The sequence below is a fragment of the Strix aluco genome, chromosome 5 (assembly GCF_031877795.1).
Source record: "Strix aluco isolate bStrAlu1 chromosome 5, bStrAlu1.hap1, whole genome shotgun sequence".
In the NCBI taxonomy this organism is placed as follows: domain Eukaryota; kingdom Metazoa; phylum Chordata; class Aves; order Strigiformes; family Strigidae; genus Strix; species Strix aluco.
This window is the reverse complement of record NC_133935.1, coordinates 77,916,542-77,942,895: the sequence shown is the minus strand read 5'-3', so window position 1 is coordinate 77,942,895 and position 26,354 is coordinate 77,916,542. Positions and strand designations below refer to the sequence as shown.

The 26,354-nt window shown below is 34.8% G+C and overlaps 1 protein-coding gene across 9 annotated transcripts in view; it reads left to right on the top strand.

Annotated features, from left to right (window-relative positions):
• The window catches only part of CACNA2D1 (calcium voltage-gated channel auxiliary subunit alpha2delta 1), a 433,456-nt gene that overhangs the window by 347,438 nt on the left and 59,664 nt on the right, over positions 1-26,354 (top strand). For all 9 annotated transcript variants that reach the window (XR_012623660.1, XM_074827917.1, XM_074827916.1 and 6 more), the window contains exons 12-15: positions 635-739; positions 20,779-20,857; positions 22,911-22,960; positions 24,558-24,647. Coding sequence is in view for 8 of the 9 variants with exons in the window: in XM_074827917.1 (XP_074684018.1) it covers positions 635-739; positions 20,779-20,857; positions 22,911-22,960; positions 24,558-24,647 (324 nt within the window). In the remaining variant the exon portion in view is untranslated. The remainder of the gene's footprint in view (positions 1-634; positions 740-20,778; positions 20,858-22,910; positions 22,961-24,557; positions 24,648-26,354) is intronic.

Sequence of the window (26,354 nt, the reverse complement as noted above, 5' to 3'; positions counted from 1 at the left end):
TCTGTGAGTAGGAGTCCAGCAGAAAAAAGAAGAACGTGCAGTAATTTATTAGAGGGTCATTGTTCCCAAATTTACTGTCGACAAGGACAGTAAGGATAAGGAAAAATGTAAGGATGAGCAAAGAGAAGAGTAAAAATGTTTAGAGGCCCTCTCTGTAGAAGTCTCGTGCAGAACATCTGTAGAGGAACACTGTGGGGTTGATGTGATGGGTATGAGCTAAAGAGCTTTTCTTGTGTCCATGGAGGTGAGAGGAACCATCAGATCCCCATTCCTCTGTGTTGGGCCATATCTGAAATGAGTCATATTTAAGTCTCATGAAACAGAAAAATGGTTTTGGTTTGGGTTTATTTTATTTTATTTTATTTTATTTTATTTTATTTTATTTTATTTTATTTTATTTTATTTTATTTTATTTTATTTTATTTTATTTTATTTTATTTTATTTTATTTTATTTTATTTTTATTTTTCATTCAGAAGGGCTTATTGAATGAAATCCTAAAAGACTTCGGATGTTTTGCCACTACAGTGTTAAAGTGTAGTAAGCATGTTTATATGAAAGCCATAAGATATAACAGTTGTTATTCCTTACAGCCTGAAATTAAAAAAGCTTCTGTTTGTATCTATCTCCCACAGCACAGTGTCTCTAGAGCTAACTGCAATAAGATTATTATGTTGTTTACCGATGGTGGTGAAGAAAGAGCACAAGAAATTTTCCATAAATATAATGAAGACAAAAAAGTAAGTGATATATGAAAGATTTTACTACATAAAATACAGCAGCTCAAAGAGGAGCATTTAAATATGGAAGTTAAAGCATTTTTGGTATGTGTATAAAGTACTTTTTAAAAACACATTAGTATTGAACCTTAGGGCCCTTAATGCTTTCTCAATTTATAACATTTCTTTGAAAAAAACATAAAATATATTTAATATTTTAGAACTTGTGACTCATTGGTGTCAAGCAATACAAGGTATACCATAAACCGTAAAAAATTAAACTTTTTACTGACATTTTTCTTCTATTAGTGTAATCCTTGCATTATCAAGTAGAAACACAGGTAGTTAAATGAGATATATCTATATCTCCTCACTGTGAATATTTTCTGTGGTTTTTTGTTCATTAGGCAAAGGCAAAATGAGATCTCAAGGTTAGAATCTGATTCTGAATAGATTTGGACTGGAACAAACCCACATATTTTAACCAGTGAGGCTAATTATGTCTTTGAATGTCTTAGCTACGAGTGGGATGGCTTTCTATTGATGAAATTTGATCTGTAGTTCAACCAGAATTATGAGTTTGACATGAGAATCATGTTGTTCAGATTAGATTGGATTATTAGCTGTGCTGATTTGGGGTTTAAATTTTTAATCTAATCAAACTTCTGGTCTGGCTTTTGCATACTTATAGATGCAAAAATGCATGAATGTGTGTGTGTGTGAAATAAAATAGCTTTGTAAATTGTATCCTACTACGTTTCAGTGCCAATTATTATATTTAGAAGATTAATCACTTTCTAAATAAAGGTTAAATATGATCTGGATTCACACTGCAACTAAGAATTTATCTTTTCTAGTGCTTGGAGATGTGACTAGATGTGTTTTTGGGGGGAGGGTTGTTTTGTTTTGTTCTGTTTTCAAGAAAAGCAGATAGAAGTTAGATCTCAATTCACCGAGACACTTTTAACAGTTGCCGTGGATGCTTATGTATAAAGCAGTGGAAGTATTTCATTGGAAACCCTCATGTATTTGAATTAATCCCTTCAAAAGGAGAACTAGAAATGCAAGACACAATTTCTATCTTGACCAGTGATTCACTCAGTGACCTTGAATAATCATTTTGTGTCTGCTTTATAATAGTGTTTCACACAGAATGATATGGTGGGGTTTAGTTAATCTTCGTGACTGAGCTGAAAGTACTTTTTAAACTGATAATTAGCAGGAAGAACTGAAATCATAGCAACTCATAGTGTAACACGCATGGCTGTATTCTGAAAACGTATGCAGAGATTCCTCTTCAAATTTGGAGTTGGTAGCTTTTATTGTGTTACAACAAAAGCCATCAGCCAAAGGAAATGCGTGCATAAGGGGGAAGATGTATGATTCATTTCTTATTATTTCCCATTTAATTTGCCATGTTAGGAGGAAAACATAGTAAAATATCCAGTTCAAACAGCAGAACAGATCTTCAGTACTGAGATTTGTGGTCTTACTCAGATCATGCTTGACGATCGATTATTCCATGAAGTATAATAAATGAAATGTAGAATTTACTAATTTAAAATGGTTATTTGACTGCATCCTTTAATACTGTAAATTTGCATTGCCAAGGGTTGGATTGTTTTTATGTATACTGTTATATATAATAAACTATACTCTCACTTTCTTGTTCCCTCCAGTAAATGAGGGTTTGGGGGTTTTATTACATACAACAAATGTATAATGGTGATAATGGTCACTCTATGGATTTCTGATTATTTAGGTATAATTTCATATATAATGAAATGCAGTGCAGGTGTAACGCGAGGCAAATTTTCTCCAGTTGATTAAATTCTATGTTACTACAAGTTCAAATCTTAGTAAGCATGCACATTTTGTTACTTGTTTAATAAAGTACTAAGTTGCTAGATGCCTCCCTTACTGGTTTCTTCCAAGGTGACATTGGAAATACAAAAAGTACGAAGAACATTTTTGCAGGTATAATTTGAAGAACCATTTGCTTTACCCTTATAGTTTTCAATCAGTAACAATCCTTGTGGTGTTGAAGGGAAATTTATGGTTGAAAAACTTCTAATGAGACTGAACCAGTAAACTTGTTTTTAGAAATCATAATGAACCCCACCTGACAATCTTTCATAACTTTCTAATATATTTTAAAAGAAGACTAATACAAAATATGCTTGTGGTCATGTTCTCCTTAGTAAGACTACACTTGATTCCAGAATGATGACATTGGAGCTCTCTTGTTGTTCCCTCTCTGTGCAATTTAATGTAATTCTTAATCCAGTAGAGCATAATAACATAATTGGCAGACACATTCTAACATGAAAAATACATACATACTTTTAATTTTGCAAAGTCATAGTCACAAACATAGTGTTACCTTCTTAGATTGCATAATAGGCTGCTTTCATATATATAAAATTATGAGATATTTAAAGACATGTGGATCTAGATTCTGTTGTCTTTATTGCAGTTGATTTATAATTTATTTTACAATGTAAAATGTAAGACCAATTTTATAATTATAATTTGTAGAGAGACTATTCAATATGAGTAAGGTGTTAAAAAGTTTTTCATGTTTTACCGCAGTAACACTTCATAATATAAATATGTATCAGCTCATGTCTTTTCTTGCCTACTCTGCATTTATTTTAACATTTTTCTTTGTGTTTTGCATACAGTATATAAAAGATGAATCTTTATTGTCTTATTTCACAGTCAGTCACTTCCCATCTTGGGTACGCTGTGTTGTAAACTTACTTTCTTTTTTCTCGTACAAACAAAAGACCATTCATTCAAATCTGTTAATCCTTGTTTTCATCTTTCTGATGTAAAATCACTTCATCTCTAAAAGTATTTTCTTCTTCATGTCAGTTACTTTGTAATTCCTTGTCATGAAAGAAGCTTCAATAAGTTTTGGCCCATCAGATGACATGACTTAGTACACTTGTTTGCAGTGCCCTTAGTGCAACCTTCAAACAAAGAAGTGAAAGAATACAATAAACAATTGGGAACAGCTAAAAGAGCAGCCTAAAATCTAGAGGCTGGAAAATTGTCCTGTTAAATTAGGGGGTTTAATCTGTTTGAATTAGCATGCAGATCTATTTAAAATAATTTCTGTCTTTACAAATAATTTACAGTCTGAATATGACAGTTATTATAAAACTTATGTAACACAATTTTGAGGAGGAACATTCCTAGTTTTCATCGGCTTGAAATGGAAAATCACAGTTGTGTTTCACTTTTGTATGCCTTTTTCCCTTTATAAAGCCAGATTTTATTGTCACAGATTGCAACTACGTGCTGTGCCTGATATTTAAAAACTGGCATGTTTACCTTTATCATGACATTTGGGGCACTCACATTAAACGTGTGAAATACCACACACGTGCTAAATTTCAGGAATGGGGTGGTAAATTTTCATTTTATTTTCACTCATACTGCAGATGGCTTCACTGAAGATAGCAATATAAATTTAATTGAAATGTAGGCCCAGTAGGTGTTCTCCATCCTGAGATTTTTGAGTTCAGATTGAAATTATAAAACAAACTATAGCTCTTCAGGACAAACTGTGCACCCTGAAATCTGTGTTTTGAAGGATTGCTCAACTTATGTGAGTAGGAAGAGACCTTAAATATACCTCATGTGCTTGCAGTTGTTTGAGGTTTCCTAGCATGACAGAGGTTTGTGTGGGTCAGATCAATCCTTCTGCCACACAGGTAGGATTGATCTGACCTCTCAGGTACGAGAACCATAAATTGGGTCTCATGTCTCATTCCCAGGGAATTATCTGTCATGGTTAATACAACCTTGTTTTATGTAGATTTTTCTGACAGTATCATTTGAGAAGAAATGGTGTGCAGAGAAGTTTTCCAACAACTCAGCTCCATTAAAAATATCTGTATGTGGTGAGCACAGAACTGCTACAATGATAGAGTCCTATGGGAGAAGACTCTAGCTTGCTGTAACTCCACTGGGGAGTTTACAACTGGCAGTGACTTCTTTCTAATGGGACACATTCAGCATGTCAATAGAATGATAAAATGAAGTATCTGTGTGAAAGCACTTGCAAAACATTCTTCTAAAACAAAAATACCTCATACTGTCCTTACCAAAGGAGGGAACCATTTTCTTCATTGATTTGAATCTGTTATTGTGCAACTGCAGGTCAGTAAAGCTAAAAAGAAAACTGTTAATCTAGGCAATGGTGCATGAATCATTCTAGACAAGTGTTAGTCCTGACTACAAATGACTGTTGAAAAAGTCCATGATATTTCCACTTGGGGTAGCCATGGGATTCTCATCAGGTGTCAGTCTGAATGTATATAACTTTCTAGGATTACTTACAGAGCCAAAAATAGAAACAGCATCTTTCTGAACAGTACTATCAGCTTTGAATAGAGCTTAACAGTTGTCAAAGTGTACCCCAACAGTTCTTGCATTTCTGAGTGTGTGATAAGCTTGTGACGCAGGATCTAACATAAAGTAATTAAATTAAGGATTGAACCGAGCAAAATTCTGGTTTATATCTGAATGACATGTGGCATACTTTGATAGATAAAATTTAAGCCTTTTTTTAAGTTTTCTGAATTGTAGATTATTCTCTGGCCTTCTTCGCATTAGCCTTCTGTGATCTTTAGACAACCAGACGCTAAGATATTTCTCATTCCTCCCGATAGTCCCCCTGTGCTGATGGTACAGGAAATAGCATGTAGAAGAAATCTCCAGCTAACTGGTTAAACTGGCTCCCTGGGTCCTTCCCTAATCACTTCTGTCTTAAGAGAGTGTCATCTTCCAGCTGTTAATTTTAATTTATTGTACGTACTGTGACATGCACAACTGGTAAAGCTAAACTTGGGTCAGTATTTATAAATTCCACAATCCGTTCCTTTTTCTTTCAAAGTGGAAACTATATTATTAGAGTGTTCACTGAACAAATATCTTATTCTTAAGGCAAATTATCTATTTTTTACCTCTTTCTTACCTCCACTTATTAATGAAGGGCTTGCAACATATCCACTGTCCCAGCTTCTGAGTTCCTAACATAGATTAATGCCACTATATTAATGAATTTAAATATTCCATATCAGCAGTCTTCCTCCTGTTACAGTCATTATCCAAAGATGCTTTGGTAATAGTCAAGCTGCACAATACTAAACTATTTAAGGTCATATATGTAAATCTATGCAATAACATTATTTTTTTTTCAATATGATATTAGGAACACGTTTTTCCCCACAAACCTAAATTTTGAACCACAGAATCACAGAATTGTCTAGGTTGGAAAAGACCTTGAAGATCATCCTGTCCAACCATCAACCCAACATTAACAGTTCCCAGCTACACCACATCCCTCAGCGCTTTGTTGACCCTACTCTTGAACACCTACAGGGATGGGGATTCCACCACCTCCCTGGGCAGCCCATTCCAATGCCTGACTACCCGTTCTGTAAAGAAATGCTTCCTAATATCTAGTATAAACCTTCCCTGGCACAACTTGAGGCCATTGTGTGAAGCCCTATTCCCCCACTAAGAATCAGAGTACAGTGATTTTTAGGATGCTTTTTTTTCAAAAATATCTATATATTGTCCTTTCAGTAGTCATCTCCTAAGCTGACATACCACTACTATGTGTCCATGCCCTGACAATGCTGTTGAATTACAGCAGTATGCCACAGCCTTTACCGACATTGTCTTTCACAGACCCCTTTATCTTGAGACTCTTTAACATCACCTGTAAGGTTTTTCTTAAAGGCTTCATTAAAGAAGTCATATCCATTATATTTCTTCTCCCTTTTTCACCTATTTTTCCATTCAGTCATCACATCACCTGTATATATGTATGCAAGTTTGCTGGACAAGATTGCTGCAAACTTAGGAGGTGCAGCAGAAAGTGCAGTGGGACAGAGGAGTGTTTATTTTAGGAAGAAGATCTGCATGCAGAAGATCCTTTTCGTGCATGTGTCCACACACACATGTATGTGTTGATACTGAGTTTCTCTTTAGGCTGCTGTTTCACTATGAGCATGAATCAGTCTGGGTTACCACGTGACATTTTTATCTACTGTGCAAGATAAAAATCCATGTGGTGGTGTTGAGAACTGCAGAAGGCTAATGAAAGTTTTAATATAGCTTTGTTGAAAAGTAACCTTATCGGTCATATTAGAATCACGCGTATCTGTTACATAAAACCCAAGTGGCAGCTCGTTTCCTTCAATTTTGGCATGGAGGGGGCTATTTGATACTTCCATTGTTGATCTTCAATTCCAAACCACTACATTAATAGTGATTGATTCAGGGTATCACATAGAGGTTGATGCTGCAGATGGCATAAAATGATTAATCAAGGCAACAAGGATAGGATATCACTTAATATAGAAAGCACATTATGTTTGTTTTGGGATGAAAGCAAGAGAGTCAGACTGCATTTTACTTATTTATACAAACAAAATGCTACATACGGCATAACTGGTTGAGGTTAGACACCAGAAGGTTTATCCTATCTCAGTCTCCTCATGTATTAACTCTGCATTCATTCTTATGAATTTGGGATTCCAGTGAAATGCTGTGTGAGTCGATTGTATTCTTCTATAATTCTAGAAATGGAGGACTGGGACTTTCTGCAATGAGAAATTTAATACCTAGGCCATGGCTAATGACGCTTACGTAGCCTCTTTAAAGTATCCAGTTCCACAGCTTCCTTAGGTATTGACAGTTTTCTGCTTCAACACCTACCTAGCTTTAGAAAGCTTTCCCTAAATTTCCTTAAGGCAAAATAAGCTTAGAGGGTTTTTTTTTCTTTTCATTTTACATTCATTAAAGAGAAAAATTAATTCTCATGATAATTTCCTCTTACATTTTAGGAAACCATTTTTATGTTGTCACCCTCACCCAACTTTTCAACTTTTGTCTTTTCAACTAAACAAACATTTCTTTAAAATTCTCCGGTTACATCTTAAATTCTTTTCATTCTTTACTATTACCTCTACTGTATATAATGGCATGTTATCTCTACCTTTCTTAAAACATACTCTTGAACAGTTAGAGACACTTAGGCGGTATCAAGTGAACAGAGTATTTTCTATGACTTTTTTTTCATGCAGCACTTAGGTAAATGCGTCATAGAATATAACTTGCCTTTTTGGAGCTGCATTATATTATTGAACCATATTTGGTTTTTTGCTTTGCTCTGAATCTTTTTGCCCTAACTGCTGGTTTTTACAGGTAATCTTCCATTTCAGTTTCTGTGTTTGATTTTGAAGTATTTTTAATCTTACATTGCAGTAAGCAGCTTCTTCTTGTATGTTTAATATATACCTCTTCATGAATTACTAGTTTTCTTCTAATCCTTTATTCTTTGGATTATCTTCCTACAACACTCATCTAGCTAGTTCTCTCGAGTTTGTTGGAGTCTGTCTCTTTATCCTTGTTTTACTGCTGTCATACCTTCCTTTCCTTGAAATAAAAATTACTTGTGGATCTTTCACTCAGAAGATCTTCTAGATTTTCAGTTAATTCCTCCTTAAAATTCAGAAATAAATCTGTACTTGTCATCTTCTAGAATAAGAAATTTTCCTAACCTGCTACAAGATACTCAAGAATTTTGTCTCACAACATATTGTTTTATTTGCATGAACCTATATAATTAAAGTTATAAATAATTTTTGTATGCTTTCAGTGTTTATGGAAGTGCCATAAGTAAATAAGAACTGACTATAATCAGTGCAGCTATAGACAGAGAAGATATAAATTTTTCTGCTCTAAGTGCCGTGTAAAAGTGACTCACAAATCCCATTCATTTAAAAACATAAGAGTGAAGAAAATTTAAGTTAAGAATTGGTTTGTGCAGATAGAGAAGCAAAACCAGACACAATAAAAAAATTAGTGTGATTATGAAGATTAAGAGATGCTTTTCTATAAAATTACCTGTTACATAGTCACACATCTGTGTATCCACTGAGTCTAGAGTTTTCCAAAGGTTAACTTTACAACATTGGTATGAAAATGCAACTTTCTGTGAAGAAACTGCAGAATTTTTCCTCTTGACAGAATAAGTAATGTAACTAAGCTAGCACAACTGAATGTATTTTTTAAAATAGCTATTATCGAGTGACTCTAAAACTTTATAGAAATCTTAGTTTCCAAATGCTGCTTAGGCCAACTGGTAGACGGGTGTTGAGCATTAGCTGAGCATTAGTCCATGAGTAGATGGAGTTGTTTCACATGGGATGGGACATCTTTGTATGAAAAGATTTGCCAATGCACTGGTGGAAAAAGGAGACAGAAATATGTAGGAGGCTTTATACTGGGGCTCAAGGGAGAAGTTACAGAATGGGAATCTCTGTAGTACTCAAGAGAATACGGGAACAGCTGAAACAAACAGATGGTAGCACAAGATGTATGCATGCAGCAGCCTAAACAGATGATGGGTTAAGAAGGAAAGGAAAATTTCACGAAACAAAGTTGCAGTCCATTCAGATAACAAGAAATATGTGTTTATATATTCAAGAAGCATAACAGAGGAAAGGGATATGAGGGAAATGAGAAAGCATATGTGTAGGTGTACTGTAAACTTCACTTAAGCAAGTAGAAACTCTGCACAACTTAAATGTAAAGTATTAAAGATTGCTGCAGACATTGTAAGGAAGGGTTGCTTTTTAGGAGAGAACATCAGTACCTGAGCTGGCAGAGCACTGTTTGAGAAATCTTATCAAGAGTAAGAATTTTTATATGTAATTAGGAAGGCCTTTTTGTATAGCACCTTGAAAAAAATATTTATGTTTTGGCATGGGATGAGTATTCTGGTGAGAAACAAACAGAAAATACCCCAGTCTCTACTTAGAAAATTAATTGGATTCAAAATCTTGATTAGTCTTAAAAGCAAAGGCTAAAACCTGTTCTGTCATATCTTCAGGAAATCATACGCACATTCTTTAATCTTTTGTACTATACAGGATCAACTTTAATATACAAGAATGAATGTGCTATACAGAATAGATTGTCTCTAATAGAAGAATGAGAAACTGACTGTGCAATCTTGTACTTGCATGGTTATGGAAAATGACATTCAAGTTTGAGCTTTTAATTATTTTCTCTTGAGGTTTTCACAACCATTTTTATAGGTCTCATTCCTAAAAAAGTAGAGAAAAAACTCCAAAATTTCAAAAAAAAAAAATTGTTATTATTTAGAACAGAATCAGCCCTCATATGCAGTCTTTGAATTCATAATTTATTATGTGTCTCCATTCCTCTGTTCCTGTATTCAGCTTCTGTTTGAAATCAGTAATTTTAGTTGAAATCGCATTCATGTTAGCCTTGTATCAAATTCAAAATTCTGTAGTGTTTTCTGAGGCTTAGATGGGAATTCTGTGCTTTGTAATCTCATTATTAGTCATGTGCAAAACAAGGCATTTAATCCTTACTGACCAAAGAATCGGGTGTGCAAACTGCAAATGTACTTTTTTAATAATTATGACTTTATTTAAATGGAACTTTTTAACAAGACTTTGGTTTATTTACAAATGATTTTATGAAGCCACCTCTTTGCAGGTGATAAACTATATAATGCAGACCAGCCATATTTTATTCTTGATCCTACATGTAGACAGGAAAAACAACAATCTCAATGCTTTCTGCTGCAAACTTAGTCTGTTGATGCTATTTTATTTGAAAACAAAAAGAAAGACAAAACCAAAATGCTCTAAGGCAATATTTTGTCTCTAATAAATTTTTCTCTAAGGATCATGTTTATAAATAAGGCTGAAGACCTTTTTTTCTTTTTTTAAGTAAAAAGGCAGACTTCATGAGAGATGATTAAAATTCATTTATCTCACATCATAGACTGAAAAACAGCTTATATCTTGTCACCTAAAGTGTGATTTAACAAAGTACATTGTCACTGCTCTTTCAGACATTGTGAATGCTAAATTTACAACTAAATTTACTACTAAATTTACTACGAGCAATGTGTTACAAACTGCTAAACACACCAGGGCTATAGATAACCCCCATGTGGATTGCATGCAGGATCAATTCCATTCTTTTTTTTTCTGAAAATTTGATTTATTTAGCTGATTACAAAAGAAATTAACATGCATATCATTCAGTATAGGATGGAACTGTTATGATTAATTTTATTATTATTAAACCATCCGTAGGATAGATGGTATATGTAAAACTTTATATGTGGAATGTTCTTCACAGACAATCCTGAGATTTCAGGTGCAGTTTGGCAAGAAGTACAATGAGCGAGCATGCACAGTGATTGCATTAATTGCTAACTGTGAAGGATGTTCTCTGTTACATGATTGCGCATAAGACATGGTCTTTCAGCCGTGCTAGGACACTTGCCAGTTGCTGACAGCAGGCATCATCAGTGCCTGCTTGTGTCAGTAACAGGACGTCTTACCTGCAAGCAGAAGCAAGGTCAAGTTGCCCTGAGCACAGTCCTATATAGCAGTGCGGAGTTTCCATTGTTACACAGCAGCTATTATTTTTTTCCCCATAAGAAAGGAAAGGGAACCAAACTTGAATCATTTTTGTTCCTCAATCTTCCTCTTCTAAGGTGATCTGAAGATACTGTTCTGTTCTCAGGTCAATCTCCAAGAAACAGCCTGTGAACAAGAGCAAAATCCCTTCGCCTGTTTAACTGGCATACCCTTTTCCAATCTCACTGAATCATTTTCATTTAGAATTTTCATGTTCTTGTGAGGATCAGGCCATTGTAAAATTAGACATGAACTTTCTATAACTGATAGTTCCAGAGGAAGATTTTGTGTAAAACAGTCCTGCTAGAAATGAGAATTTCCAATGGCCCTTCCCTTTCCCCCAGTCCTTTTCCCTCTTCTAATACAACTCTTTGGCGTTTGCAACCATTTAGTTTCAGTTGGTGTTTTCTGTGCTGTACAAGAACTGAAGTAATGGGAGTAAAAAATGGAGGGTATAACTATACAAATGGGATAGTTAATATTCTATTTTCAAACAAGGACTATTTGCATGAAAAAAAATCAGAGTACCTGGTTAAAATGATTGTCTGAAATATTCAATGGAATATTAAATATTATTTTAAATCCTTAGCTGATATTTGTAATATTTCTTCCCCAAGGCTTACAAGGCCAACAAAAAAAAAAAAAAAAAGAAAGAATACTTAGTGTCACAATATGAACAGCAAATATCTCTCTAATTAATCTGGTCCTTTCCAGCTGCTCAGCTGCCTCCAAATGTTGTTTTGACTATCAAAGAAACACTTAAAATGCTTTTAATCCAGAGTGCAGAGGGAATTACTTTGTCAACTCCTTTGTCTGGTCCCTGATATGAGCCACCAAATTCACAAGGAACTCTCAGAAAAAAAATGACTTATTCTTCAGGGAATGCTACATGCTGAGTGTCAGGGAGAAGTAGCTTAAGGAAAGGAGAAATTTATTTGTTTTTCATTTCAACAAAGAAACTTTGTTATTAAAATAACCAAGGAAGGAAACAGATCAACTGAGTGTATAGAGCCCTGGTAGTCAAAGTAAAACACTCAACAGCTGAACTGTTAAAAAGATGACAGTGTAATTTGTTTATCTGAAAACTGAGAGAGAGGATGAGTGGCTAGAAAATCACCTGATCTAAACTGAGTACTTTACGCTTATTTCCAAGGTGGTGTGGGGTGGTCTGGTGAGGACAGCACTTCTGGTGGAAATCACAGGAGAAACCACCAGTGTGTCAGCATCCTTTGAGCCAGAGCTACAGCCACAAATCTGCATCACAGAAGACTACTTGAGTACTATTTTGGGATTTTCTAGATAAAATCCACTTCTGCCTTTCAGCAAGATGAGCTAAGAGTACATCAGCTACATTGCACTCTATTGGAGACATCATAGTAATCAAAATGTCTTAAGGTACCACTTACATTAGTAAATCACATGGGGTCAGGACTTGGGCTTGGAGACTGTGCTGCAGTCATTTATAGGTTTTAACTGTTAGTTAAACTTGGGAGGTTTTCAGCCTCTGTCAACTGGTGCACTGCCAGACAAGGTGCTGGGTCTGCTCCCAGGGCAGCAATGAAAGGCAAGAGGGAAGGAGCAATGGTTTAGCTTCTATGCATGTATGTGGGCTCTGCTGCCACCGTTGCTCTTAAGGCTGGAGAGTAGACCAAGGCCCAGTTTTTGGTAGGGTTGACACAGCCAAATTGACTCTCAAACTTAAATTCAGGCACATCATTGTGAAGTCTTACTGGTGTTTTTGAAAGCACATTCTCTTTCTTACCACTGTTCTTGAGACTAATGTAAAAAGCTAATAAAATAGAGCTGTTTTATACCCACACCTAGAAAATTTTGAGATTAAAAAACTTCACCTTATTTGTGGAGACAGTGTAGTAAAGAGGACATAGCCTCCTTACATAATATTCCTACAGTAAGTTACTGTGAGCATACAGAATTTAATAATTCTACTTGAACTTCTGTGATACTTCTGGCTCATCAAATATTAAGTTTAAACTTAAAAGAGTTAAAGGATCACATAATCAGTGGTCCATCTAATTATAATCAATGCAGCAGAGGTAGGTTAGTAGGTATCAGCAGAGTATTTGTACCTTCACACTTTTAGCGGTGCAGCAGAAGAGGAAGGGGCACCACATGCTAGCCCTTTCGTGAGTAAGGAATGAGTTGCTGTAGTTCCACAAGGTGGCACTAAGAAGATACAGAACAGTGACACTGAATTAGTATTTTTTTAGTTCTGTGGGAGTTGTAATTCTGAAAATTTTCCATATGTTAACCATAATGGTTTTTTCAACCTCTGCGCTAGAAAATATCCCCATTTTCATGCAGATATGTTTCCTTTATGAGGAAACAAAGCAAGCTCGATGAAACCACTTTTTTCATTTTTGAAACACTGCAATTCTCAAAACACATTTCAGGGATTCATGGCATTCACTTCAAAGACTTCTTCAGTGAACATGCACCTTTCATTGTATGCATATATTATGAAGGCTTCAGGTATAATCCTCAGTTGTTTGTTCCTTTTGTTGAGTAATTGCATATAACTGCACTACACCACATATCAGTGTTCTCGGATCTATTTTCCAAATATATTAAGACCGTTAAATGGTTTTGGGCACATATTATCAGTATAGAATCATATCCAAAGCAAGTCAGATTCTCCAATAATGTCTTAATATATAACAAATTTAATTTTTCTTTTAATTTTAAGATAGAAGGACTAACATTAGATTGTAATGTGAGCTAATTTTTAAAGTGTCATTATTTCTTTTCTTTATTAGACTATAATTACACAGACTATAATTAGACTATGAATTCATAAGTTAACATTGCAGTTTGAAGTTTGAGAATGAATTGTAGTGAATAAAAGATATTAATGATAGAGAAGACTGCAAATACACATGGAGAGTCTGGGAGAAATAATCCACTGTGGATAAATGTCTAGAAAAGTAGTTCCAAGGACCTGTTCTATTAGTCTTTAAACACGTGCCTCAATTAAGGCATTTTTCCATTGATATCAAGGGGATTACTTGCATAGTTAAATGCCTTGCTGAATCAGACCATAGAGGGTCAATTGTGGAAACACTCAAGTAGGTGTTTTATCAAATGCATTCATAGTTTCTTCATGTTGATCAATTCAAAGATGTCCAGTGTGCAATTATCTTTGCATCTAAATATTTGAGAGCTAAACTCTTATTGTTTCCCATGTGGGTTTTTCTCCTTAGTTTCCCCAAGTCTACACATATTTTTGGAGAGTACCCATAGCAAGAAGTAGATGCTAATGTAGTCATAAATATCAAAAATACAACTTGATACATTTCTATTGGTGTATCATGCCATTCTTGGTGTTTCCTAATTTGACATAAAATTGTGAATTCTGCATTTTGAGTTCTAGACATTTAAAACTTCACAACCTTAACACCTGACTAAATTTCATACCCCGCTGCTTAAGTCATCTCTGTGTTTTTCCCAAGGAAAAATGTGTAGGTAGTCTAGAGACACATACAAAAGCCCAAATCTCCAACTTCTGAACTTTCTTGAGCCTGGTATTCAAAGCAGTGGAAGTTTTGGATTTGCTCAAACTGAGAAACATGAACTCAGACCTCTTTTGTATGAGCATTGAGCTCTCCTGTAAAAGATTAGAGGCACCACTGTCACTGTCATTTTGAAAAGGGTAAGCCTTGCTCAGTCCATCACGAGAAAACCAGCTTTAGTCATGTGAGTAAATCAGACAGCTGTATCCATACTAATAAATGATCCAAGGCCAGGGTACAGGATGGAGAAATGTCTACAATTATCCATACTGTTTAATTGTTAACAGACCTAACTGTATGGTTCCTGGCCTGTGGCAATCAGCTCTTTTGAACAATGTGTGGGTTCATTTCAGGGGGTAGCATGAGCCGGGGCCAGTTCCCAAAAGATGTTAGAATGAGATCACCCAATATGGGGTGGGGAGACAGGGAGGAAGTATGGCAACATAATTTAGCTATAGAGATGTGAGCCATGCTGTGCCACTTGCCCTTATGGCCCGAGAAAGAAAACGGGTTACATCCCATTTTATTTACTGCATAAAGATAGTCTTCCCTCTCGCACATCATTCTGAGTCTTACCCCTGCTGTTAAACACAGAACTTTTCTCTTCTCCCTGTGCTTCCTAGGGGAAAAAGCTGCTTTACTTTTATAGATGCAACCCAAATGGTTCAGGACTGTGTCCCTGGAAGTCCTGAATCTAGCAGTTCAGCATGACAGATTATGGACCAGAATTTAGGTGAAACTTTGTATTTGCTGCATCCATTGGTTAATTCTAGGTAGTTTCCTAATTAGCATGTGGGGTTTTCAGATCATCCTCTGAAGTTCTGTCTCAGTTCAAATTGGTCATAAATAACTTCTGGTCTCAGTTAGTTCATAGCAGAATCCAAAATCATCTTCAGATTTCTGCCCACAAATGTAAAGACAGTAAGGAAAAAAATACATTCACAGTTTTAACTGTGGTAGCTTGAAAACCACATAACATTTCCCTATGGCAGAAAAGTACCAAAATTATATTTATAAGGGATTTAGAAGATGGAGTGAATAACGGAATATAGAAAAGTGGGTTTATTATTTTAATCAGAAAAATAGGCTTGGTATATTGTCCTCTTATATCAGAATTATACGTATTAAATATAAACTGCAAACAATTTTTCACAACGTCTGATAAACACATTAGTGGGAAAAATAGTTTCCTGGATCATGCTGGAATTACTGATTTATTTATTCCTTTTACTACAGCTTCTCTTGGTCTATAGTAAAAGAGATTATCTGTGAATCTTTAACTGCAATTATAAAGGTCGGATTAAAATATTCTGAAAACATGTGGTCATCATGAAAACTGAAGTTGCATAATTTGATGAGATCAGGTTTTGACTCAGTCAGTTTGTTTATCTAGTGATAAAGATACACTCTTGCTAGTTTACATGATAGACGTAAAATGATGGGATTCATCTTGCCTACATCTACCTGAGATCGTGTAGCTCTCTTGATATCTGATAAACAGACATATATATCTCCAAAGGTCACTTAATCTCCTCCGAAACAAGAGAAATTAAGATACACATAAATGGTTATTGAGAGCTCTCTCATTGCAGAGCATAAATTTCAAGACAAATAATTTATCTATCAAAAAATATGCATGTTCATCCACTCTGAACTGCTTGCAGAGTGGTTGCAGTTTCTCAAACTCTCGTAGGCCTACACATATTGCCTACACATATATACAGTGGTCTAACGTAAGTGTGATTTTGTGCTTAGTTACCACTTTGAATTAACTTCACTCAAGCTGTTAATCTTTTGTAATACTCATAACATGATACACCCAAAGGAAGAATCTAATTTAATCTTTATTTATTTTATGCCAATAGCAAAGTGAAGAAATAAGGTAAAAAACAACTGAGATCTGTAGGGAAAGCAGCATTTTCATGGGTAGATCTTCATTTCTGTTTTCATCACAACTCTCTTGAGTGCCATTATGCCCTAATATCTGCAGCAATCAGAATCTTTCTATTCACCTTGGGGTTTATGAGATTTTTGTGCTAAAGAGAAATTCAAAATTAAAAGCAAATTAATTATATAATTAGGCAATTGTATTTTCTTCCATACAGTATTCTCCCTCTACTTTCTGTAGCTTTCCTTTTTGTCTACTACCTCCTCTGATTAGGAGTTGGATTTTTGCTTGTTTTCCTTTGGCGTCCTTCATTGCATCCTAGGATAAGTCAGTTTGCAAGGGACCTCCGGAGGTCTCTAGTCTAATGACAGAAATAATATCAAGTGAGATTGTTCAGGGTTTTATCTAGTCTGATCTATAAAACCTCAAAGGAGGTGGCTTTACAGCCTCTCTGGGCAGCCTGTGCCACTCACTGTCTGACTGTCCTTACATTAATTCTACACTTGTTTTGTTTGTTGATAACTGTATTGCTCTACTATATACTGTAAATTAATTGTACAAAGAATAAAAGCTTTTTTTTTCTCCCCAAGATTAGGTTCAGAGTTACAAAAATACAGAGAATTAGCTACCCATTACCAGCACATGATATATTAGTGACAGAACTAACACAGTTCTGGACTTGCACCCTCAGTGATAGAAATCAGGACTTTTGTATTTTGGAACAGTTTCAAGACTGTATTTGATTGGGATGGCAGAGCAGGCTGGTGCTCATCTCTAGTTCTTCTCCATTCTAAGTGTGTGAGTTTTCTAGAAGTATTTAACTTTGAACGGTCCCATTGAAAATCAGAAAGTGTGAGAGTTCCTATTTGTTTTTCTGATTGTTCCATTTTTTAAAATTGATTTGAAAGTTATGTTTCTTTATGAAGAGAATAAGTGGATCCCACCTGTATGGAGACAAGGTTGCACTTTCCCTGGGAAACGGTTTGGGGGACAGAAGTGTCCATCCACTGGTGTGGATGGTGGAGAGCGAGAGTCATAGCAAAAGGACCCAGGAATCTGTAGTGTACACAGAATGTAAGAGGCTGCAAAGAAGCACAGGAAAGAAATAATCAGGCCTTGGTGGTAATGGAAAACAACTTCTTGGGATCAAAGAGTACTTGGCAGTTTGCTTCAACTCAGAAATCCACTCAGTTTGTTGAAACCATACTTGAAAGGAAGGACAGGCAAAGGGAGAGGTGCTCACATCTATTGTGTCTGATCCAGTTGCTCCAAGTGTTCTCAGTCATAAATTCCCTATTAAAAGTAATTAAATCTGTCTTTTTAAATTTAAGATCCTTTTGTCTTCTTTGGACAGATGTCTATAAGGAAAAGGTATAGACAGATGCATCTCAGTCCTTTGGCTGACTCTGGGTCCTATCACAGAAAATGTTAGTACAGAGCATTTTTTTTTTTTTTTCTAAAATTGGTTTGTTTAATTTGACTTGCTGACTCATTTTTCCAGCTGGTCTGTCATTCTACTCAATTCCAGATGAGGCAATAGGAAAAAGAAAACTCTTTTGAATGTTCCACCCTCTTGCCAAACCAAGTAACAATTAAAACCTCCAATTTTCATTGCAGTTCTTTATCTTTGTTAATTATCCAAGGAACAGTAAATCAGATATATTGTCCTCTGCTTGTTGTCAATAATTTAAATTCTAAATTCTTTATAGATTAGTTCCAGATTTAACATGTTGCTTCTTTTCCCTATATTACATACCATTTCGCAACTTGAATCCGATGCAGTGTTTCATTCTTACATTTGAGATCAAATGCTAGACAGTCCAGTCTAATTGACTCATGCGTTTTATACACACACAAGCAAACCCATATGACTCTGTCTTAACTTACTTAAGTAGTTACTTTTAATCCAAAAGAGACATCAGGTCACTCGACTATCTAACTAGTGACCTTTAGTGGGCTTTTTTCTTATTTCACCATAATTTTTGGGAAGAATGAAATCTGAATCAAGTGTTTCATGGACACTAAACTGGTAGCAGTGGTGAGTCCAAAAAAGAACAGGAGTGTAATAAGCAGGGACCGTGTGAGTTGAGAGATACCAATAGGAAACAACATTGAGATATTCAGCTTGGAAAAAATAAATGGTAATTAAGTAGAAACAGAAAGATCCATTAGAAGAGTTGTAGCTGACTTTTGGAAAAGAGGTCAAGTACAAATGGGGGATGGCAAATATAACTTGAACTTACAATGTGATACAATGTTAAAAAAATAAATGAGATGCAGACATATCAGGTGAAGTCGTGTTTGCGCTGTCAATACTGATATTTGCAAGGTAATAGAAGGAATTTTTCATCTGTCTCTATCCATATAAACTATGAGAACAAATTTTTACCATCACACATGTACAGTCATTCCCATACCTGTCTGGGTAACTAGAACTGTAATTGGCTTGAGTCATTACTGAGAAATGGCATTGTGTGGGACAGTCTTATTAGTTTTATTGAAAAAGTTCAAATTTTGTCTGTATTAAAAAAAAAAAAAATGAAACCAACAAGCACCTGAATCAGCATCCAGTGCAGCAGAGTAGTTGCTTTAATTCTGCTTTTAACTGCAGAAACAAAGGGTTTGTATGCATAAAGCAAATCAAAATATATTAATTAAAGTTGACATCTAGCACAAAGCTTTGTTCGCCCTTCTTGCATATAGGGGTCAACATTAATAAACTCTCATCAATTGCTAGCTGCTGACGGATGATTTGGAGCTATTCCTAGAACTCTTGATTAATATATATCTCTGATTATGTCACATAATTTTTGCAGCTTATCTGACAAATGAAGGTTTAGGTAGTAATCGCACATGCTAAATAATGTGATGAAAATTTGTATAAACAATATTTTAAAAACTTAGCAATGATCAGTAGTTTACAAGGAGTGTCCACAATGTTATACTGTGACTATTATTTAAAGAAAACATTACCTTATTAGCCAGTTATAGCCTGCATGTAAATTAATTTTATTATGGTTTAATTTTAAACATAGTCATCAAGTTCCATAGAAAGGAATTGATATTCTCATTTTATATTGTGGTCTGTGATTTGTAAAGTGAAGTGATAAAGTTAATGGTCCATAAAGAAAGAGATGCCTGAAGAGGAAAGGCAGTCTGGTCCTTCCTTCAGAGGGACATGATAACAGCAAACAGCTTATTAAAAGTGTTGGGAAAATATTTTCCCCACCTTTTACAAAAAGGCTCAGCTTCTGAGGTAAGTATTCAGCCAGAAGCTGAAAAATAATATTTGTAATTTTTCTACATGTCTTGTAGGATTTTTAATCTGTGTACAGCAATACTGAGTTTTGGGTTTGGTTCTGGCTTTTTTATTCAAATCAGTCAATTTGCATGGAAAACAGTTTAAGCTGAAAACCCTGTTTTCTGTCCAAAATTTGTATAGCATTTGGTGAATCTTCTGAAGCCATTACTGCCCTCAGTTACTGAGATAGGTTGGAATTTACATTGGCTAAACAGAGTAGAGTTATGCTTATAAAACACACAGCTTTCATGAATATCAGGAGCTTAAAGTGAAATATCAGAAGCTTAACCCTTCCATGGAACTCTGTTGAGCCAATTTAGTGGTTTCACATGAAAAGGCTGAAAGTCTGAGCAAAATGAGAATTTGTTTTCTGTAGTATCTGAAAATTTCATATCTTTCCTGAAATTATTTTACATCCTAAAAAATCCTGTTTTGCATTGCTTTGAATTCTACTGCCATGCATAGTTTCATTTTAATTCATTTGTGAGCATCTAATATTGATAGGAGATTACATCAACTAATTTAACAAAACCTGAGGAGGTATGATTATCATCCTAGGGGAAAAAAAAATAAAAATTAAATGGTTCATGGACAGTAACCAGTGTAAGAGTTTTAAAGTATGAAAGATGTATGAAAGAATATTCTTCTTGAGTTCTGCTTCATGGACCAAAATAATTAATAGGAATTCATAAATATCATAATAACAGTGTATCTATTATAGTAATAAAAAATGGAAAATTCAGTTTTCTTTTTCTGTTCAAATGTATGAAAAATCCAACTATCATTAATTTGAGAGTTGCAGTTAATTAATGACATATAGTTAAGTTATATGAATTGTTTTTTGACTTGTATAGGTACGTGTGTTCACGTTTTCTGTTGGTCAACATAATTATGACAAAGGACCGATTCAGTGGATGGCCTGTGAAAATAAAGGTACTGTGTTTTTCTTTGAGACTATTCTTTGCTGGAGCTTTGGATAGGCAATATCTTTATTATTCTCTAAAAATTATAAATTTTTTTTCAACCTGATTTTAGCTGTATTGTATTTTTCAATAAAACTTCCAAAAATTTATTTGATGAAATGTGTATATGCATATATATATAAAGAAGCTTGCATATTTATTTCTGATTATTTAAAGCTATATTGCAAGAAAAATATCACAGTATTTTAACAATAATATTAATAATTATTATTATCATTACTATTATTGTTATTATGATGGTTCAGTTTTGAGAATTCTTGCTGTAATAGCCATCTATGAAAAGATGGAACTGATGACAGATAAGAAATTAAGCAAAGCTGTTTTATATTAAGGGATCTAGACAAAGGGCGTTTTTGTTTGGTTAGTTGGCTGGTTGGATTTCTTTCCGTTTTTCTCCAAAACTTACAAGGGACCCGATGACTTACATTATTTTTCCTTTTTTTGATGAAAATACCAAATTATTCCTTCTGTGATTTCTTAGCTTCTAAGAGCTTCTTACATTTTTTATTTTTATCCTGATTTCTTTATGTAGGAAAAATAAAATTTAAAAAAAAGTGAAAGTAAGGAAGTAAAATACTTTCTCCTAAAATTTCTGCATGAAGAAGTGGTCAGAAACATTTAAAAAGACTGTGAAAAAGAGGTGTCTCAAATACCCTACAGTATAACTATGGAACAAGAGATAAGAGATCAATACAGATAAATAGAAAATAGAGAAATTATCAAACAATATTGTTTAATATTTTAAATAGAGCAGTTTCCAGGTCTGATTGAAAATGTGAAAGTATTTTACAAATCAGTGAGAAGCAAGAGGTGATAGGTGGGATAGATTACAAAGGGTCTTGAAAATAAAGACTGCCAGAGAAGGAGGATAAGATACAATTCTCAGGCATGAGAATAATATAAACCAAAGATAGAGAAAGCGAAAGATATAGATACAGAAATAAGTAATGATATAGAATAATACATAGCCTGTATGAATGGCATACATATCACCTCAGTATGCTGACAAATTATGCAGAAGACACTACAGCTTCATGAGGAGCAGATTGTACTGTCAGATAATTACAGAAAATTAAACAGGGATTTTTTAACTAATGTCTTTGTATCTTAAAATACTGTGTGCATGTGAACTCCATTGTTTCAAAACAAATGAGGACCAGCTGGCTTAAAGCATAACCACCTATGTCATTTTATTATCGAGGAAAAATGATCAGTTTCTTCTGTCCACAACTGATGCGATGATTTGTTTGCATATCCAAACCCCAAATTTTTATTTAATTTTTCCTTAATTAAAAGTTTTCATTTATTATCATGTCACGAATTGCTTATGGCAAAGTAAATGCCTAACCTCAGTACTCTTACGTCTCCAGTTCTCCCCGCTTCCTTCCAATTTGACTTACAGCCTATGTGGTCTGAAACTGGATCTCAGTGCCTATCTTTTCAGTCTTATTGTTGCATATGGGAAATATTTTTAATTCAAACAAATAGGTGATAAAATCAGTGAAGAATAAAGACAATTCTCTGTTTAGTTAGAAGAAATATCAGTTTGATTTTTTCATCCTTCCCACAAAGTGCCTTATATTTTACTGGTATGAACTTCACTATTGTGGCAGGCTGTAGCCATATGTGCATTCCTATATGCATTCAGCATATAATCACATTGCTGTAACAGTGTATTAAAATGACCATTAAATATACTTGCATATCAGACTAACTGGGTATTCGGGAGTACAGATTTAGTGCATTACCTCAGCTTTAAAAACAACAGACAAAACAAACGTATGCTCTCACTGCTTAAGAGTAACTAGCTTGGCCTATATGGCATGGTGACGTGTCGTAGGTGGACACGCATTATGATGGCATTTACTGAATATTATTTCATTTATACATGGTAATTTCTATAAAAATTAAATTAGAAATTACGAACTAAAATAAATTACTCAAGATGAAGAGACTAGTAATATATTACAGTAAGATGGTACTATTTCTTTTCCAAATTTTAGGTTATTATTATGAAATTCCGTCCATTGGAGCCATAAGAATTAACACTCAGGTAAGTGTTGGCCAAATGCAGATAGAGTTGTAAAACAAAGTAATGGAGTAATTTCTATTCTTACATGAGTTACGTTTAATGTCTATTTGCATCATTTAAATTTTAAGATGTGCTGCATCAAGAACAGAGAAAAAAACAGACCTTTCTTTTACATATGAGGGATTATTCTGTTAAAGTATTCTTATTTATTTATTTATTTTTAATAGTTTCAGTGAGCCATTTCACAACATGATCCCTGTTTCCCTGGCCAGCTGACCCACAGGAACTTGCATGCATACTAGTCACACTAGCATCCTCTAAAGCAGGCTGACCATGTGCACACAATGGAAGGGATCTGCATTCTGTAGACCTCTGCACAAGGACTATGTTTTGGGCTCAGTTTTCCTCCTGGATTTACATGCTCCCTCTTTGTTCCTGAGACATGGAAACAATTTTTTTATAAAGTTCTATAAACCCAGTCATTTTTTATAAAACATCTAGACATTCACAGTCTGCCTCCTGCCATACTTACAGCATGATCCTAAGGGTTTGTATTACTGTGGGTCTGTGTGAAGGCATAGCCCTGCTAGAGTATCTGAGCCCAGCTGGGCAGAAACAGTGATCTGGTACAATCCTGCTTATAGGACAGATTCCCAGATTGATTTAACCAGTTTGGGAGAGACGTGGCTTTTTTCCTTCAAAAATAATGCAGGACAATTTTAGCAGACATCACTGTAGATCATTAAGGGCACAGGACCCTGGAATTATGTGGTGTGATCCAAACTGACAGCATAGATCAACAGATACTATTTTCAGATGTCTGAAAGTCCATGTATGCACATGTCCAGAAAAGCAGAGAAATATCATAGCAGTTCTTTGTCCTTCCAAGGTCAGGCATGACATTTTTTGGCAGAAAATTAGAGTCCTTTTTTTGGCTTGGATAAGAGTCCTTTGATTCTGTTAAACTCTTCCAGATAGTGTCTGGCAAGAAATATCCCTAATATGATCAGACAAATAGAAAAGGTTGAAGATGGAAACAAATTTGATGGCATCCACTCTTGAACCAGACTAGAACTCTGATATCTCATAAGATCAACAGCTTTAGCCATACTCCCGAACTGAATGGAGGAAGGCAGGGACTGTGAGGTTTTATAACTGAATTTTTTGTTCCATTAGAAGCTATACAAGTTGTTGCTGTAGGAGCTTAACATACCCAGCTGTTACACCACTCACCCTCCATCGCCCACTCTGTCTTCTGGGATGAAGGTTCTGTGATCTGCTTGTAATTTCATTGTGTCATTAGCAATTAATTTTGGAACATAAATAGTTGTAATTCTCACTTCGTGGAAAGAGAGCAGTGGTTATGGATGTGTAAGGTCTGTGTCACTGAGACTGAAATGTAGGCAAGGCCCTGGCAGTAAATGCTGCAAACTGAAGACTGAATTCTGGGTAGTATAATTTTAAAGAATTAAATACTACTCTTCTATTAGTGGTGAATTTTGACCTTTTTTTTCTGATCTTTTAATTATTTTTATTTCATTATTGTTTATTTTTTATGCTGTTTCTGGACTTTGATCTAATAAGTGTCTTCTGATGAGTTTATTACACTTTTTGGCAGGAATATCTGGATGTTTTGGGAAGACCAATGGTTTTAGCTGGAGAGAAAGCCAAACAAGTCCAATGGACAAATGTCTATCTGGATGCTCTGGTATGATCTGTATTTATCTCTAGTAAAGCAAGATTCTTACCAAATCAGTAACTATAGGGGTCCATTTTCCACAGTCCCAAGAACTCAATTTCCTACAGTTCCAAACATAATATTCTTACATTTCCAGCATCTATACACTTCGATAGAGCAATTTTCTGAATAGCTATTTCTAACATCCTGGTCATTACTTGCACCTAGTATTCTCCTAAGTGTCCTGAACTTTAACAGAGAAAAGGAATTTATCCTGCACACAGATCTTTAAGTGTAGATCATTGTTGTCTTCAAATTAACAAAAGAATAAAGAAACAAATAGTTTTCCAGCACTGTACCAGTGCTGCAGTAGAGGTCATCTGTTATGTTACTGGTGAGGAGTTCTTAATTTTTTCTTTTTTTTTTCCCCAAAAAAAGTATTCTAGATGGAATGAAACCTGTCAGTGTTACTGGGTATTTGTACAGATTTTGAACTTGGATCTTTAAACTATCATGGTTATTGTAATTACTTGCTTGCTCAAGGTAATGATTTCTTTAATTGGACAGTGTCTATAATGAGGAAGTAAACTAAAAGATACACGAAATGCTTTTCTTACTGCTGAATTTATCACTTCGGTCTTGTAAAACAAACATATTCAGGAAACTACGAAATTCAAAGTATTATTAGCAACAATCCAATCTGTTGCTCTAGATAACCTTCTTCTGAGTAACTCTAACTAGGCAAAAATTACTGCAAAATGGTCATCTGGAATCATGTATTTATCCAAGTTCACATGGTCATCTAATGTCATGTCAAAATCCACTTCTTCCTGTCAGTCAGCATTACTGTAAAATTTTTATCAACACATCATGGAACTGAGTGTGACACAGAGGAACTAGTTTTTCTTTGGAATTTCAATGGCCAGAAGTTCATTAACCATGTTTTCTTGGTTACTGTTGAGGTACTTACTGGAAGCATAAAGGATGTTATGACGAAAGTTCATATGTTCTGTACATATCCTGTTGTAAAGTCAAAGCTAAATTTGTAACTGGGGATAGAAAGAGATCTGTTTAATGAAGTAAAACGAGTGATACCTGAAGACTTTTGTTGTGTTACTTTATATTTTCAGTGGGTTCATTCAGTCTTTCCTTCAAGCTTTTCTCTATTTATGAGATTATATTATATTCTCTATTATATTATATATGTGTGTTTGTGATATTAATTATATATGTATTTGTGTATGTGCATACATATATATTTATAAAAAGTAGGACAACCCAAGATAAACTGTTGAGTTAAAGGCCAAAATCTGTGAACTTCTCATCACAGATGAGAGCAAAAAGACACAGGTGTATCTAATCCACTCTGGATCCTTTTCCTGATTCTTGGTTTTAGCAGGGACTGGGACTAACTTGTCACAGTGATTGATTATTTTGAATTCCCTAAAGCAATTCCCTCCTGCAGGGTCTACCCTTCTCCTGCTTGTGCCTCACTGGACTTTTTCCTATCCTTTTTCACTTACTGTCCAGCAGCTGTTTTGGGGCTAAGACAATCCCAGAATTTTCAGATACTTTTAGGTTTACTAGTTATTCATATTTTATTAACAATTATTGTCCTCTCTAGCTGTACATTTTTTTGGATGTACAATTGTTATCCCCCATACATACCCCTCCTGTTTCTTTATTTATCTCTTCGATGCTCCTCCTAAAAATATCCTCCTTTCTCTTTTCTTCTGA